We start from the raw sequence: 16,748 nt of genomic DNA, 5'->3' as shown, positions 1-16,748 counted from the left end.
TTTTCTCATCCCAAAGAAACCATCTTCAATTACAGTTTACCTCCGTATCTCCTAAAAGAAAGCTCCAACTAAATTCTATAGTTAATAACCTATAACACCATTACTTAAAAAAAAAGTAAACAAATTTATGAATCTGGATTGTTCAATGATGCAAATTTAATTGTTTTAAACAATAACCATGTAGATTTTTAATTTTTTCCTGATAGACTTTTGAAACCTGAAATTCATTTGTCTGAAATTTAAATGTGACAAATAACTGTTTCTGCACAGAAAATAAGATTGTATAGGTCCTGAACTTACCTTCCAGAATGTCTTACTGCCCCACATATATAAACCAATAAACTCATTCTTAGCTTTAAAGCCACATATAGGGTAAAGAGAGAGTTACTAAACTATCCAAGAGTAAGTTTGCACTTCTCAGTTACCCAAAAGTTTAAAAACCAAGATGCATAACTCGAATCCTTTGTCATCACTATAAATTTTCCAATACAAAAAGCTAGCCTGCTTCCACAGCTCAAGTCAAACCGTCTCACGACAACGCACTACACACGGTGAGACACTAATTTCACAGCCTTCCTGAACTGAAATGTTGGCATAATTACACAACTTACAACAGCAAAACTTTGTACACATATAAAGTGTGACCGAATACGGTGATGTGAAATGAGTTTTCAACAATGTTCTCAGAAAAATTTCAATTAAATAAAAATAGCTTCAATTAAAATACAGAACATCACAACCATCAATGAAATCTAAAACCGCACTGTCTAAAGTCTGTAGCAGTGTGCAATTAACAAACAGATGAGTTAATCCAAGTATCATACAGATTTAACGTTATGAAAGTAGATAAACGAAGTCTAACGAAGGCAAAAATTGTTGGAAGATTCCATTGTCTTTACACAGCATGGCAACAGTCATCAACTATATGGCAACACGTACAAGGCTTTTACTGTTTACTCAAGTTCCACATATTCTACAACCAGGGGGTTTATAGATACGTTGTCCTCAAAAGCAAGTAAAAGGCCGAACAAAAACTCAGATATATAATGGGAATGAGTAAGTGGCTCTGCAAGCTCTCACAGAGCTGGAGATATTTTTAAAATCTTGATGAACATATGCTACAATTAATCCACGAAGATCCTAACGTAGTTGTTTCCTTAAATATTAAATTATCTGTCAGGTCCCACGCCATATCCCTGGGTTCTCAGAAATATTTCTATCAGTGATTCGAAATCTTTTTATTCTGGCAACGAACCTCTTTTAACTTTTAGAGCGTCTGAACGCTCCCGAAAATTGCAGAAATTCACGAAGTTTCTTTGGGGGGCTAGGGGGACAGGAGTCCATGGTCACCAGGTCCAGACGCCCGGTATACAGAGATCGTTAGCACAGCTCACAGCCCCAAGTCCGGAGACCTCGGCCGGTCCCCCGGCACGTCGACACCCCGCGGGGGGCCTTGGCTTCGGGACGAGGTCGCCGCCCAGACGTGCCCCGACGCGTGCAGTCGCCGTCCGCCTCCCGGCGGCCGCTCGCCTCCCAGCCAGGGGAAGCTCCGGCGCTCGCCCCACCTCACCGGTAAACAGCAACTCCCCAAGCGGGAGGACGCCCGCCCCGAGCGCCGCCTCCGCCTCCCCCAGCGCCGCGCACCATTTTCTGAAAGGAAGTGTCGGCAGGCCGGGCCGGGCTCCCCGGACTCTGCGCGCGGAGGGCGGACCCCGGCACCCGGCGGCTGCACCCGGCTTTCCTCCGCTTCCGGGTGTGAGGATGTGAAGGGGCGGACATTACGGGGGCGCCCCAGCCGGGGAGAAGAGGCGGCGGCGGACCGCCCCTCTGCGATTCGGGGCGCCCGGAAGCCCCGCCGTCGGACTCGGCCGGGGTCGCTCCTCCGGCCGCCTGCGCCGCGCCCGACTCTGCGGCCGCGGCGCGTCCGGCCGAAAGCCGAAAGGAAGCGGGGCAAGCGGAGCCCCGCAGAGCCGCTGCGCCTTCGAGTACTTACCCATCCATGGCCCAGACGGAGGAGCGCACGGTGCGGGGACTGACGGGCTCACCGCGAGCGGAGGGCGGAGGCGGCGGCAGCTGGGCGGCTCCAGGGACGGGCAAGCGGCGCCTCTCCGGAGCCCTGCCGGGTGGGAGGTGGAGGAGAGTGGGAAACAGGGGCGGAGACCAGGGACGCTCCCGCCACCGCCGCGCCCCCGCCTTCCCCACCCCGCAAGCGCGTCCCCGCCTCGCCTCACCCCGCCCCCTAGGGTCGACGCCCTCCCTCCGCCCCGCCCCCAGCCAGCCTCCCGCTCGGCTCCAGGGCGCCCTCTTCCTGCCGTCGCCCTAAGACTCCGCCTCCAGGCCTCTCTTCCCAGCGCACGCGCGCGCCTCGCCCCCGCCTCCCTCCTGCGTTCACGGGAGCGCGCTCCTTGTGCTTCCCGCTTCGCCGCCCCGCCCGCCCACCCGCGGGCCTTGCCGGCCTTCCGGCCACTCTGCTTCGGGCCGCCGGGCTCGGACACCTCTGTCTCCTTGCGGGAAGAGCGTTGGAGACCCGGCTCTGGAATGTAGGTAGGAGTGTCTCGCCAGGACCCCAGAACATCGGCGGATTGGTGGGCGAGGCTGGCGGTGGCTGGACCTCAAGCACGGGAAGCCTGGCGCGGGCCGTAGTCCTCGAAGCGCCGGGCCCTGTAACCGGAGGAAGCCCGGGTTCGGGCCACGGGCGGGCGCGAACTCCCGCCAGTGCGGGGCCCGCGGGTCGTCCCCTGGGTCCTGGGAGCCGACTGCTGGGACTCGCACCGGCCCGATAGGTGTGGTTGAGATTAAAATGAATGAGGTGAATGAAAGAGACTGCCGGAACTTGAGAACCTCTCAGTTGTGTACAGTTTTAATCTCTGAGTGCTTTTCGACCCGACAGTCTGGGTTTGAATTTATATGAAACATTCGTTGCACAATACGGAATGGCCACTATGTTGCCAGCGTTTTATAGAGTTTTTCATATCCTTCCATGTAAAGAAACAAACAAATCCTATGAGGGAGTGATTATTCCCTTTTTTTCAGATGAAAATGTAGACACTAATAGAGTGATTTGCCTACAGTTTCACAGCCACTGGAGCCCCTTCCTCTCGTCTGAGCAAAATTATGTATATAATTAGTGGCAACTCGCTTGTTTGCCCTTTTATAGTCTGTCTGGTTCCGAAACTCAGTGATTTTTCAATTCCCAGATCATCAAAACTTAAGCCACTAAACGCTGTCCTCGACCAAATTCCTAATCTGACTAGAAAGAGAGGACTGCTCCTCCTCGGCCTCCTCATTTGAGAAGCAAGTAACAAGACAACTCAATCATCTGTCCTTGATAGTATATCCTGCTTTTAAATAAGTAGACGCTACTAAAACGACTTAAACTGTCGATTCATCCATCATTAGGTCATTATTTATTGAGTGTTTACTATGTGCCAAGCACTGCAGGGATAACCAAGAAAATCAGGTTCCAGCCTTCATGGTTGAATGGATTCCATTGCTTTATTATTTATTGGCAAAAAACAATTTTCAGATAGCTCAGGTCTTGGGGGCCCTATTTTTAAAGAATTGTATCTAACTTCAATCCCTCTTTCCAAAAGATGAAGTATATTTTGTATGTTAAGTCCAAGTATTAAGTTGCATTTGTAAACATAGCCACCCCACATTGCCAGATGGATGTTAAAAATATGAGCCAAGTCCTTGATGCAATCTTGATATTGTTGTTTTGGGGATATAGTCTGTTGATGAAATTTCCTTAATTTTTTTTTAGCTACACAAGTAACAAACATACGTGCTCCTTTTGGAAAATTGAAGTAGTATTAAATATTAAACACGTATGATTGGGGCGCCTGGGTGGCTCAGTCGTTGAGCGTCTGCCTTCAGCTCAGGTCATGATCCCAGGGTCCTGGGATCGAGCCCCGCATCAGGCTCCCTGCTTGGCGGGAAGCCTGCTTCTCCCTCTCCCACTCCCCCTGCTTGTGTTCCCTCTCTCGCTGTGTCTCTCTGTCAAATAAATAAAATTTAAAAAAATAAATAAATAGGGCTCCTGGGTGGCTCAGTTGGTTAAGCGACTGCCTTCGGCTCAGGTCATGATCCCAGAGTCCTGGAATCGAGTCCCGCATCGGGCTCCCTGCTCAGTGGGGAGTCTGCTTCTCCCTCTGACCCTCTTCCCTCTCATGCTTTCTATCTCTCATTCTCTCTCTCTCAAATAAATAAATAAAATCTTTAAAAAATAAATAAAATTAAAAAATAAACACTTATGATTATATTTCTTCATAACCTACACCCTACCCATGATAACCAATGCAACAATTCTGTGAGCATGCTTCTAGACCCTCACCATTTTTTTTAATTCTTTTTTTTTAAGATTTTATTTATTTATCTGAGAGAGAGAATGGGAGAGAGAGAGAGCATGAGAGGGGGAGGATCAGAGGGAGAAGCAGATTCCCCGCTGACGGGGAGTCTGATGTGGGACTCCATCCCGGGACTCCAGAATCATGACCTGAGCTGAAGGCAGTTGCTTAACCAACTGAGCCACCCAGGCACCCAAGACCCTCACCATTTTTTATTTGCTCTTTTTACTTAAAAATTGTAGAGATTTTTTCATATCAGTACTTTTCATCTACTTAATTCAGTTTTTTTACATTTATTTTCTCTTTGTAAGTACATTTTTTTCTTTTCAAATTTTTATTTAAATTATAGTTAGTTAATATACAGTGCAATATTGGTTTCAGGAGTAGAATTCAGTGGCTCATTACTTACACACAACACCCAGTGCTCATCATAACAAGTGCCCTCCTTAATACCCATCCCCCATCCCCATCTGGCCCATCCCCCACCTACCTCCATCCATCAACCCTCAGTTTGTTCTGGTGGTTAAGAGTCTCTTATGTTTTGTTTCCCTCCCTTTTTACCCCCTCCCATATGTTCATCTGTTTGTTTCTTAAATTCCACGTATGAGTGAAATCATATGATATTTGTCTTTCTCCATCTGATTTATTTTGCTTAGCATAATACACTCTAGCTCCATCCACGTCATTGCAACTTAATTCATTTTAATACTGTATAGTATATCATAATTTCATGTACCATAATTTAACTTTTTCCAAAATAGTGGAAATTTACATTGTTTCTAATTATTCAAAATAACAATACTGCAAAGAACATCATATATGTATGAGCATCTTTGCATACATGTTTATTTCTGAGAAATAGATCCCTAGAAGTAGAATTGCAGAACAAAAGGGTGTAAGCATTTTCAAGTTTGATTAATGTTGCCAAACTGATTCCAAAAAGGCTGTACCAATTTACATTTTCTTTATTTAAAAAATACAAAGTTGTCTTTCTCTTAGCCCCATGCCTTGAGATAGTTGACAAATTTCAGTAGTAAAAAATAAATGTGAAGTCGATCTGAAACTCACTGTCCATATTACTAACAATAACTCTGGGGCGCCTGGGTGGCTCAGTTGGTTAAGTGACTGCCTTCGGCTTGGGTCATGATCCTGGAGTCCCGGGATCAAGTCCCGCATCGGGCTCCCTGCTCAGCGGGGAGTCTGCTTCTTCCTCTGACCTTCCTCCTTCTCATGCTCTCTCTCTACCATTCTCTCTCTCTCTCAATAAATAAATAAAAATCTTTAAAAAAAAAAAAACTCTGAAAAGTCTCCAGTGTAAAAATGGTGCACCTGACTAAAATGAAAAAAACTGTCTGACATTTCCTAAATACTTAACATCCCATTTTACAACAGAAGCCTAGATAGAAGAAAACGGCTCACAACAGAAAGCAAGGTAAAACCCTTCTGTTTCCATTGCCTCTTTGTCATAAGTTCAAAAGACTTTTCACTGAGTAAGCTTCCTAGATTTGTGAGTCCCTCTGATTCAAAACAGTGGACAAAATGGAATTTAGGGGGCGCCTGGGTGGCTCAGTTGGTTAAGCGACTGCCTTCGGCTCAGGTCATGATCCTGGAGTCCCGGGATCGAGTCCCGCATCGGGCTCCCTGCTCGGCGGGGAGTCTGCTTCTCCCTCTGACCCTCTTCCCTCTCATGCTCTCTATCTCTCATTCTCTCTCAAATAAATAAATAAATAAATAAAATAAAATAAATGGAATTTAGGTCTTCTAGGACCACTTTTAGAATCCTAGCTATTCCCATAGTCCATATAGCATGGGAAAACCATGGCCTTCTATAATCTTAGCAAAAGTTTCTGAGTTTCCAGAATGATGGGATATCATCCACATGACCTAGCCTGTCATGAGAACTTTACGTTCTGTATAGTGGCTTTCTGATGGTGACAAGAATAACATGTTCTTAATTTGCTATTCTTTTGAAAAGTAAGCAGTTACAATAACTTAATTTATAAATTTTCTAAGATTTTCTTTCTTTGTGTTTTGTTCTAATTTGTCTAAGAAATTCCCCTGAAACACCTTCACTGAGAAGAGAACCACACACACAACCACTATTTTTGTTTGGACAAAATGTAACCTTGGAACGTTTCCTTTAAGGCATTCCAGTATGCAGTGATAGTTAACATTTAACTAATATTGCCCTATTCACGTTTACAGGTAAGGCTTCTTAAGACATACATGTAATACAAAGATGCCAGTATAGGTCAGAAATAAGATCAGCCATTAGATGAATCTGGAAGGTGGACATTTTAATATTTTATCCCAGGATAAATACAAAAATTATAATCATTAACATGTATTCCTTAAAATAGAAACATCTGAAATTGAACTGAAGGGAAAAAAAAAACTAAACTTAAAAGGTTACATATTATATGATTCCATGTATAATATTCTCAAAATGAAAAAATTATGGAGAACAGATTAGTGGTCACCAGGGGTTAGGAACAGGGTGGGAGGGTATAGAAAGACAGGATGGATGTGACTATAACAGAGTAGCAAGGGGTTGTCTGTGGTGATAGAACAGTTTTGTATCTTAATTATGGGACTGGTTATTACAAGTCTACACCTGATAAAATTGTATAGAATTTTAGATACACACAAATGCATATAAAACTGGCAAAATCTGAATAAGATTTGTGGATGTTACTGATGTCAATTTCCCCGTTTTGTTATAGATAAGATGTTACCATTGGAGGAAACTGGGTGAGAGTACACAGGACTTCTTTGTACTGCCTTTTAAACAATATGAATCTATAATTATTTCAAAATAAAAGAAATCTTGCAGAATGTTCCCTTAACACTTGTTATTTGTTCAGTAGTTAAGCAAAGCAAACTTCAAAGTCTTAAGAAAAATGTGTGGGAGTGTAATTCATATTTTTCAGGCTACATCACCTTGGTAGTCAAACTGGATTATAATAGCTTACACACACTGAGTCTGACAGACTGCCCGATCTATTGAATTGTGAGCCTTACTTTAAAGTCCTTCCTAACTATCTGAGGAGGAGGCTTGAAAGTGTCCCCTCCTGACCTCTCCACCACTATATTCGTCCATTTTCCTCAACCTGTCCCTGGCCCTGACATAATCATCTCCACATGAAGGGCCTAACATGACCCATGCCTGGTTCAGAGGACTCCAATGTTTGCATGGAAAATGCTGTCACCTATCACTGTCCTATAGTAGGAGCTGCCAGCCCATGTCAAAGTTGCACTGAATTTTCCAGAGCACTTTTCTGAAAAGGGGAGAATTCCTTTCCCCTTTTTGTCATACTATATCACCGAGGTCCCATTGTCCCTCAAAGTTTTTAATAAAAAAGCACTTTCCATTTTTATTCACAGAAAATCCTTTAGGGATATATATGGGTTTGTGGGGCTAGGCTAGAGAACCATCTGAGTGATAATCACTACAGTGTTCCAAGTGTCATCATTCCCCTAAGCATTGACATTTTGTCCTTAAAACTGGTGCATACCACTCTCTACGGTGAAGGTGAGTTCTTAACCTAGGAGATTCCTTGACCCCACTTAGAAGTAGATCTCTTGGAAACAGGTTGGCCACCTCTTCAGATATGCTTAAGTATATTTGCTCCTGTTTATTTTCAAGCTGAGACCCCAACTCCTACAAAAAGAATTCCATTCACTAAATTTAATTATCAAAGAACTAGAAAAAGGACACTAAGTAGAGGAATACCTCTGCCTATGTAATAAAATGAACAATAGTGTGTAATGCTTAAGAATGTGATCTAGAGCCAGATTACCTCGTTTAGAATCTTAAATCTTCATGAAGTCTGTGTAGCATTGCACTGCACTGGCCCAGCTCCTGGAGGAGCAGAATTTCCCAGCAGTTGCCATCCACGGTGGGATGATCCAGGAGGAGAAGCTTTCTCAATACCAGCAGTTTAAAGATTTTCAGTGATGAATTCTTGTGGCTACCAACCCATTCGGCTGAGGCACGGACATTAAGCTGGTGAACATTGCTTTTAACAACGGCGTGCCTGAGGATTCCAACACCTACCCACGTTATGTGGTCAAAGCAGGCCACTTTGGCACCATGGGCTTGGCCATCATGTTTGTGTCTGATGAGAATGATGCCAAGATCCTCGATGTGCAGGATCGCTTTGAGATCAATATTAGTGAGCTGCCTGTTGTGATAGACATCTCATCATACACTGAACAGATGCACTACAGGACTAGCCCACCCATTCTGGGATATGCCAGTCTGTCCCTCTTCAAGAGACAACACCAGGTATGGGGGTGAAGGAGACACTGCTGCCACCTATCCCTAACCCCTGCCCTATGGCTTCCCTCTTTTGCATTACCACCACTCCTAAACTCCCATTTCCTGACTTGTGTGTTAAGTTTTAAAGTTTATAGACCAGCACTTGCTAAAAGTATAAACTGGGATGATGAGTTAGTTAACCTCCCTATGCTTCAGCTTCTTGAACTGTAAAGAAGGGATGATTAGTACTTAATAGCTTTTGGGGAAAGTTTAAATTAATACGAGTACCTAAAATGACGTTTAGCATATGATAATACTCAATATGTTTACAGCTATTAATAATTATTACTTTGTATTACTATTATAAACTTACAAAGCAACAGAATTCCTGGAGAATGTAATTTGAGAATGTCTTATTTATCATTTTATCATTTAGTGTGGATAGTGGAATGGTGCTAGTCTCTAAACTGTTACTAGTCCCGGGGCGCCTGGGTGGCTCAGTCGTTAAGCATCTGCCTTCGGCTCAGGTCATGATCCCAGGGTCCTGGGATCAAGCCCTGCATCAGGCTCCCTGCTCAGCGGAGAGCCTGCTTCTCCCCTCTGCCTGCCTCTCTGCCTACTTGTGCTCTGTCTCTCTGTCAAATAAATAAATAAAATCTTTAAAAATAAATAAATAAATAAACTGTTACTAGTCCCTAACAAAAAAAGAATGGAATGAGAAAAGGTGTCTGTGAACTCAGCAATTTGACAGAGAAATATTTCTGTTGAATCTAATAATTAAAAAATGGATTAATATTCTGTCTTTGTTCTTAATTTCAATTTTTAGTTATCTTTATTTTTTTTTAAAACCCTAAACTTTTTTTTTTAAAGATTTTATTTATTTATTTGACAGAGAGAGACACAGCGAGAGAGGGAACACAAGCAGGGGGAGTGGGAGAGGGAGAAGCAGGCTTCCCGCGGAACAGGGAGCCCGATGCGGGGCTCAATCCCAGGACCCTGGGATCATGACCTGAGCCGAAGGCAGACGCTTAACGACTGAGCCACCCAGGTGCCCCTATCTTTATTTTTTTACAGAAGTATTACTCCATAAGGGATTGGAAATTTTTTGAAAAAATGGTCCATAACCACAATTTTAGAAGCCTTAGTCTACTATTTCTCAGATATATGGATCCCTTTTTTTTTTAAAAATTCCATTTCTTATTTTCCTATAAGGAATAGATTAATATTCTATTTGAGTGTTGTTTTGTTTTTTACTGTGGAAAATTTCAACCATACAAATAAATGGAAGTAGTTTAATGACCCCCAACTACCAATCACTGATAATTTTAAATCACTGATAATTTAAAAATTATCAGTGTAGATCAGTAATTCTCAAACTTTAATGTGCATCAGAATCACTTGGAGGACTTGTTAAACAGAAATTGAGGGGCGCCTGGGTGGCTCAGTTGTTAAGCATCTGCCTTCCGCTCAGGTCATGATCCCAGGGTCCTGGGATCGGCCCGTGTCGGGCTCCCTTCTCCGTGGGGAACCTGCTTCTCCCTCTCCCACTCCCCCTGCTTGTGTTCCCTCTCTTGCTGTGTCTCTCTCTGTCAAATAAATAAAATAAAATCTTAAAAAAAAAAACAAAAAACAAAAAATTGATTGTTTCTGATTCAGGGGTGGGGCCCAAAAATTTGCGTTTCTAACAGAATCCCATGTGATGCTGATTCTGCTGATAGTCTGAGAAGCGAACTTTGAGAATCATTGATGTAAAGGGTTGAGCTTTTTCTGCAATGCCTAGGCCAAGCACTGGACCCCTTAGCCTAAAGCATGTGTTTCTTGCTAAACACATATAGGTGGAATATCCCCGGTAACTCTTTTCTTCTAACCTGAGCTCACAGAATATGTTTTCAGACTTACCCTTGGGCTGTCCATTTCTTGAGTACTGATAATGGATTTTTGCCCTGTCCCCTCTTCATATTCTTCCTTCTTTTTTCCTTTTTCTCATGAGCAACCCAAGTGAAGTGTCTATGAAGTTTTCTTTCACTTATTTTCTGATATAAGTGATACTCAGAATATTTACTAACTGCTACTAAATGGGCACCACCCATTCAAATCAGATGTCCTTAAACAACTAGTAAGGCCAAACCCTTGTATATTAGCTGAATACTTGCATGGATATAACTTCACGACAGTGGGCTATGTGACAAGGACTCAATTGTATCATATAACTTTCTATATACCTTTATTTTTTAACATGCCATGATATCATTTTCCCTCTATCTGAATCAAATTCATCACTTACATACCAAGCCTCTCTATTCTTTTCTTTTTAAAGAGTTTATTTATTTGGCAGAGAGACACAGAGAGAGAGGGAACACAAGCAGGGGGAGTGGGAGAGGGAGAAGCAGGCCTCCTGCCAAGCAGGGAGCCCAGCGCGGGCCTCGGATCCCAGGACCCTGGGATCATGACCTGAGCCGAAGACAGACGCCTAACGACTGAGCCACCCAGGCGCCCCCTCTCTATTCTTTGCTTATTAGCCCAACACAAAGTGACACTAATGGATGAGGAAGCAAATATAAATACAAATGTAGGCACTAAATTTACATGACAGCACTTTGTTGTAAGATAGTTATCCACATGATCTAGAGTATAATGAACAAATGTGAAAAATTGAAACATTCTTGCCGAAAACCCTCAGACTTTCATGAATGTATTCAGAGGCCCATTTAAGAAACAAGAAACATTTGCCTGGAGCAGTTTCTCAAACTTCAGTCATTCCAATACCAATACAGTGATGCTTTCTCTATGCATGAACCATCTTTACTTTTGTTTACTTAACATTTTTCTTTAAATCACCTCAATTCTTTTACTTAATTTTTTTAAAAGGAAATTTTATATCACTGTTGTGAATGGAAAACCAGTATCACTTGCCATAAGAGGCTATCATAAATAAAAAGAGATACAATGAAAACAGAAAACATTAAATTCTAGCTAGTTACTATTATTTGGCTCTTGGCCAAAGGCCTATCTCTCTTTTGGTAAAAATTTTACCAAGTAGGGGTGCCTGTGTGGCTCAGTCGTTAGGCGTCTGCCTTCGGCTCAGGTCATGATCCCAGTGTCCTGGGATGGAGCCCCGCATCGGGCTCCCTGCTCCACGGGAAGCCTGCTTCTCCCTCTCCCACTCCCCCTGCTTGTGTTCCTGCTCTCACTGTGTCTTTCTCTCTCTGTCAAATAAATAAATAAAATCTTAAAAAAATAAAGTAAAAAAAAGAAAGGAAAGCGTTCTTCTATTTCTAGCTTTATAAATATTTCATCAGGTAGATATTCAATCTAATGTATCAAGTAGATCTTGATGGCTAGTGTATGATCATAAGATTATCATATAATTTTTCTTTTTTCATTTATCTTTTTTATTTAAAAAATATATTTTATTTACCTTTTTTAAAGATTTATTAGAGAGAGAGAGCAGGGAGGAGGGACAGAGGGAGGGGGAGAGAGAGGATCTCAAGCAGACTTCCTGCTGAGCGTGGACCCTGATGCAGGGCTCGATCTCACAACCCTGAGATCATGACCTGAACCAAAATCAGGAGTTGGACACTTAACCAACTGAGCCACCCAGGCGCCCGCTCCTTTTTTCTTTTAATGTAGAAAATTGTAGAAAAAATCGATTTTCTCATGTAAATACATTCTCACATTCACAGAATAAAATGTACTTTGTTCAGATATGTTTATGTATTTTTTCTTTCTTTTTGTATTCTTTTAAATTATTTTATTATGTTATGTTAATCACCATACATTACATCATTAGTTTTTGATGCAGTGTTCCATGATTCATTATTTGCATATAACACCCAGTGCTCCATGCAGAACGTGCCCTCTTTAATACCCATCACCAGGCTAACCCTCCCCTCTAGAACCCTCAGTTTGTTTCTCAGGGTCCATAGTCTCTCATGGTTCGTCTCCCCCTCCGATTTCCCCCCCTTTATTTTTCCCTTCCTACTATCTTCTTCTTTTTTTTTTTTAAACATGTGATGTATTTTTTGTTTCAGAGGTACAGGTCTGTATTCATCAGTCTTACACAATTCACAGTGCTCACCATAGCACATACCCTCCCCAATGTCTATCACCCAGCATTTTTAAATACATTAGTACATTTGTTAATACTTTTATTATAGTTTTAATATCTCTACTAATAAATGAAATTGCTTTAGAGTTTTTGTGGTCTGTACAGTTTTAGTATCAGAATTATGGCAACTTCCTCTGGTAAATTAGAAGATCTAGTTGTAATTCCACTAATGGTTATCTTTAAACTTTAAATAATATATTTAAGTCATCAGCCTCAGAATCAAAAAATGTTATTTATTGACTCTACTCTGAAAAATGAACAAATTAGCCCTTACCCTAACTCTCATGACTCTCTTTTGTTATAGTTAGTTTTGTCAAAGTATTATCATTTTCACATTATGTAAATTTTCTATTAAGAATTATAGCCATCACATTAAACTGTATAATCACACCTAAGTGGATTAATGTTCATTGACAGTTGTCTTTTAATTAATTTTTCCATTAGCAGAATTATATCTTCAACAATTTTTTAGAAGGCATCATGGGTTATATGTTTCCTGAGTCCTTATGAATCTACTACTTTTCTACATTAAAACTTTAGTGAAGAACTATTGAGTCACTGTCCTCTCCCAGGAAACCCTACTATATGCTATAGGCCTACTCTCTTCTAGCATTTAAAACTATGATGGAAAAGATTCAAGCCAGTCTTTTCCTTCTAAGGTTTTTTTTTTCTTTAAGATTTTATTTTTTAAGTAATTTCTACATCCAGCCTGGGGCTCAAACGCACAACCCTGAGATCAAGAGTCATATGGCCCACTGACTGAGCCAGCCAACGCCCCTAAGCCAGTCTTCTATATGAACTATTTCTTTGGGCAGATGCATAAAGAAACCTTTCTTCATCTTTAAAATTTAGATACTTATTTAGAATATGCCTTATTTTAAATATATTAATTTTTCTAGAAACAATCTAATAGACAATTCTCTTATTATATACCCATTTTTTTCCTGTTTGACTATTGTTGTTTACTTATTGGTTTGCCAGTATCTTAACTGAACTAACATGAGTTAGCTCCTTGGTGAGTCGCAGATAGAAACTACACCAGGTGGAGGTGTCACACAAAGGAAACTTTAATTACAGCAAATAGAGATCACAGGGAATAACTTCCAAAGCCGAGACTCCCTGAGCAAGGGTAAATGGGTTCCTTTTTTTTTTTTTAAAGATTTTATTTATTTATTCATGAGAGACAGAGAGAGAGAGAGAGAGAGAGGCAGAGGGAGAAGCAGGCTCCCGCTGAGCAGGGAGCCTGATGCGGGACTCGATCCCAGGACCCTGGGATCATGACTTGAACCGAAGGCAGACGCTTAACCATCTGAGCCACTCAGGCGCCCTAAATGGGTTCCTTTTAATTAGGGTTAGAATGATTATTTAGATAGGGGCCTTGTCACCTGTGTAGAGGCAGTCCTAAGGTGGCACATGCACCTTAAGGAAACATGCCTAAACATACATCGTATGTTATGGAAATGAAACTGTACACACACACACACACACAGACACACACACACACACACACACACACACACATGAGCGGGGGTGGGGGGCAGAGAGAGAAGCTGCCTCCCTGCTGAGCAGGGAGCCACATGTGGGGCTCAATTCCAGGACCCCCGGGATCATGACCTGAGCTGATGGCAGATGCTTAACTGACTGAGCTACCCAGGGACCCCTAAGATTTTAGAACTTCTTAAATAAACTTTATTTTTTAGAGTAGTTTTACAGAAAAATTGTGAAGATAGTACAGAGTTCTTACATGTCCTACACTTAGTTTTTGTTATTATTAACATCTTACGTAGTAGGGTAGATTAGTCATAATTAATTAACCAATATTGATATGTTGTTATTCCCTAAAGACCATACTTTATTAAGACTTCCTTAGTTTCTACCTAATGTTGTTTTTCTGTTTTAGGATTTCATCCAAAACACCACATTACATTTAGTCATCATGTTCCTTTAGGATCCTCTTGGCTGTGACAGTTTCTCAGACTTTCCTTGTTTTTGATGACCTTGATAGTTTTGAGGAGTATTGCTCAGGTATTTTGTGCAATGTCCTTCAGCTGGGATTTGTCTGGTGTTTTTGTTGGTTTGTTTGTTTGTTTGTTTGTTTTTCATGGTTAGACTAGGGTTATAGGCTTTTGAGAGAGAGACCACGGAGAAAAAGTGCCATTTTCATCATGCCATATCAAAGGTATGTATTATTGGGGCACATGGCTGGCTCAGTTGATGGAGCATGTGACTCTTTATCTCAGGGTTCTAAGTTCGAGCCCCACATTGAATGTAGAGATTACTTGAAAATAAAATCTTTAGGGGTGTCTGCGTGGCTCAGTTGGTTAAGCATCCAACTCTTGGTTTCAGCTCAGGTCATGATCTCAGGGTTGTGGGATCGAGCCCATGTCAGCGTAGAGTCTGCTTGGGATTCTCTCTCTCTCTCTCTGCGCCCTCTCTCTCTCTCTCAAATACATAGAATTTTTAAAAAAAATAAAATAAAACCTTTTTTAAAAAGGGCATGTATTTTTTTTTAAGATTTTATTTATTTATTTGTCAGAGAGAGCACAAGCAGGGGGAGTGGCAGGCACAGCAGGCAGAAGGAGAAGCAGGCTCCTCGCTGAGCAAGAAGCCCAATGCAGGACTCAATCCCAGGACCCTGGGACCATGACCCAAGCCGAAGGCAGACGCCCAACGGACTGAGCCACCCAGGCGTCCCAAAAGGGCATGTATTATCGACATGACTTATCACAGTTGATACTGACTTTGATCATCTAACTGAGATCATGTTTGTCAGCTTTCTTCACTGTAAAGTCATTTTCCCCCCTTTTCCTACTGTACTCTTCGGGAGTTGTCACTGTATACAGCCATACTTAAGGAATGGGGTGTTATTTTCCACCTTCTTAAGGGGGCATTATTTATATAACCTATTTGGAATTCTTCTACATAGGAAATTTGTTATTTCTCCCTATTTATTTATTCAATCATATAATTATATCAGTATGGACTCAAATATTTATTTTATACTTTGGTTAGAACCACTTTATTTTATTGCCCAAATTGTTCCAGCTTTGGCTATTGGGATGTCTTGCAGTTGACTTCCATGCTCCTTTGACATACCTCCTTCAATGTGAGTCTTTTGGTTTTGGTTTTTGTTTTTCAGCTTTCTTAACTTTCTGCCACTATAAGATGTTCCAGGCTCATCTTGTATATTTTCTGCTCTAGTTCTGGAATTGGTCATTTCTCCAAGGAATACTGATTCTTTTTATTGGAGTAGATTATTAGAAATCAAATCTAAGGGGCACCTGGCTGGCTCAGTCAGAAGAGCATGCAACTCTTGATATTTGGGTTGTTAAGTCTGAACTGCCACATTGGGTATAGAGATTGCTTAAAATCTTAAAAAAAAAAACAAAAAAGAAATCAAATCTGATTTCTAGGTGTTCTCATTTCAAATGGTATTGATTGATTTTTTTAATTTGAGAGTTTCACTCTAGAATGTTATAGGATTTTTATCTTATAGTAAGTGTTTATTTACTCTCCTCAGTTTACTTGGATCAACAGTTGCAGATCTGTCTTGTGGGTCACTGTTAACCTTTCAGCCACCCCTCACTTCCTGGTTTCAGTTATAAGTCAGGAAACTGAGTTCTGAAAAATCAAAATGTGTGTTACATTGTCTCTTCTTCAGTTCTGCCTTTCTTGCCATCTGAGAATGGATGCCAAGGTGGCCTTAATTTTTCCATGGTCCACCCATGTCCCTAGTGCTTATTTCTTCAAGTTTCATATTACTGTTGGACCTTTATGACCATCTCATTTACTTTCTAAAAATGGCACTGAGTTGCTATTTAGAGGAAATGCTTATCAAATCTCACTGCCTTCCTTAATTTGGGACAAATTTGGAAGGTATTCTTCATAGTCTGTGTTAAGATTATGGCAGTTCCCTAGTCTCATAATACTTGATATTTTCTTCTCTGGTTTTGGTTCATTTCTGTTCACTTTCCTAGACTTCCCTGGAAGTTATGTAACCATTAATGACTTTCATTAAAATATTTCTATTCTT

General features: G+C 41.4%; 1 protein-coding gene across 11 annotated transcripts in view; it reads right to left on the bottom strand.

Annotated features, from left to right (window-relative positions):
- The window catches only part of PTBP3 (polypyrimidine tract binding protein 3), a 124,162-nt gene extending 120,276 nt beyond the window's left edge, over positions 1 to 3,886 (bottom strand). For 5 of the 11 annotated variants that reach the window (XM_027614600.2, XM_027614608.2, XM_027614606.2 and 2 more), the window contains exon 1: positions 1,994 to 2,213. Coding sequence is in view for 2 of the 11 variants with exons in the window: in XM_027614598.2 (XP_027470399.1) it covers positions 1,994 to 2,116; positions 2,496 to 2,575 (203 nt within the window). In the remaining 9 variants the exon portion in view is untranslated. Of the gene's footprint in view, positions 1 to 1,255; positions 1,946 to 1,993; positions 2,214 to 2,495 lie in introns of those variants that run through there. The other 6 variants (XM_027614602.2, XM_027614601.2, XM_027614605.2 and 3 more) reach the window with 3 other exon arrangements.
- Positions 3,887 to 16,748: the final 12,862 nt, after the last annotated feature.

This window comes from Zalophus californianus, chromosome 13 (genome assembly GCF_009762305.2).
Source record: "Zalophus californianus isolate mZalCal1 chromosome 13, mZalCal1.pri.v2, whole genome shotgun sequence".
Lineage (NCBI taxonomy): Eukaryota > Metazoa > Chordata > Mammalia > Carnivora > Otariidae > Zalophus > Zalophus californianus.
This window is presented reverse-complemented; position numbering and strand designations above follow the sequence as displayed.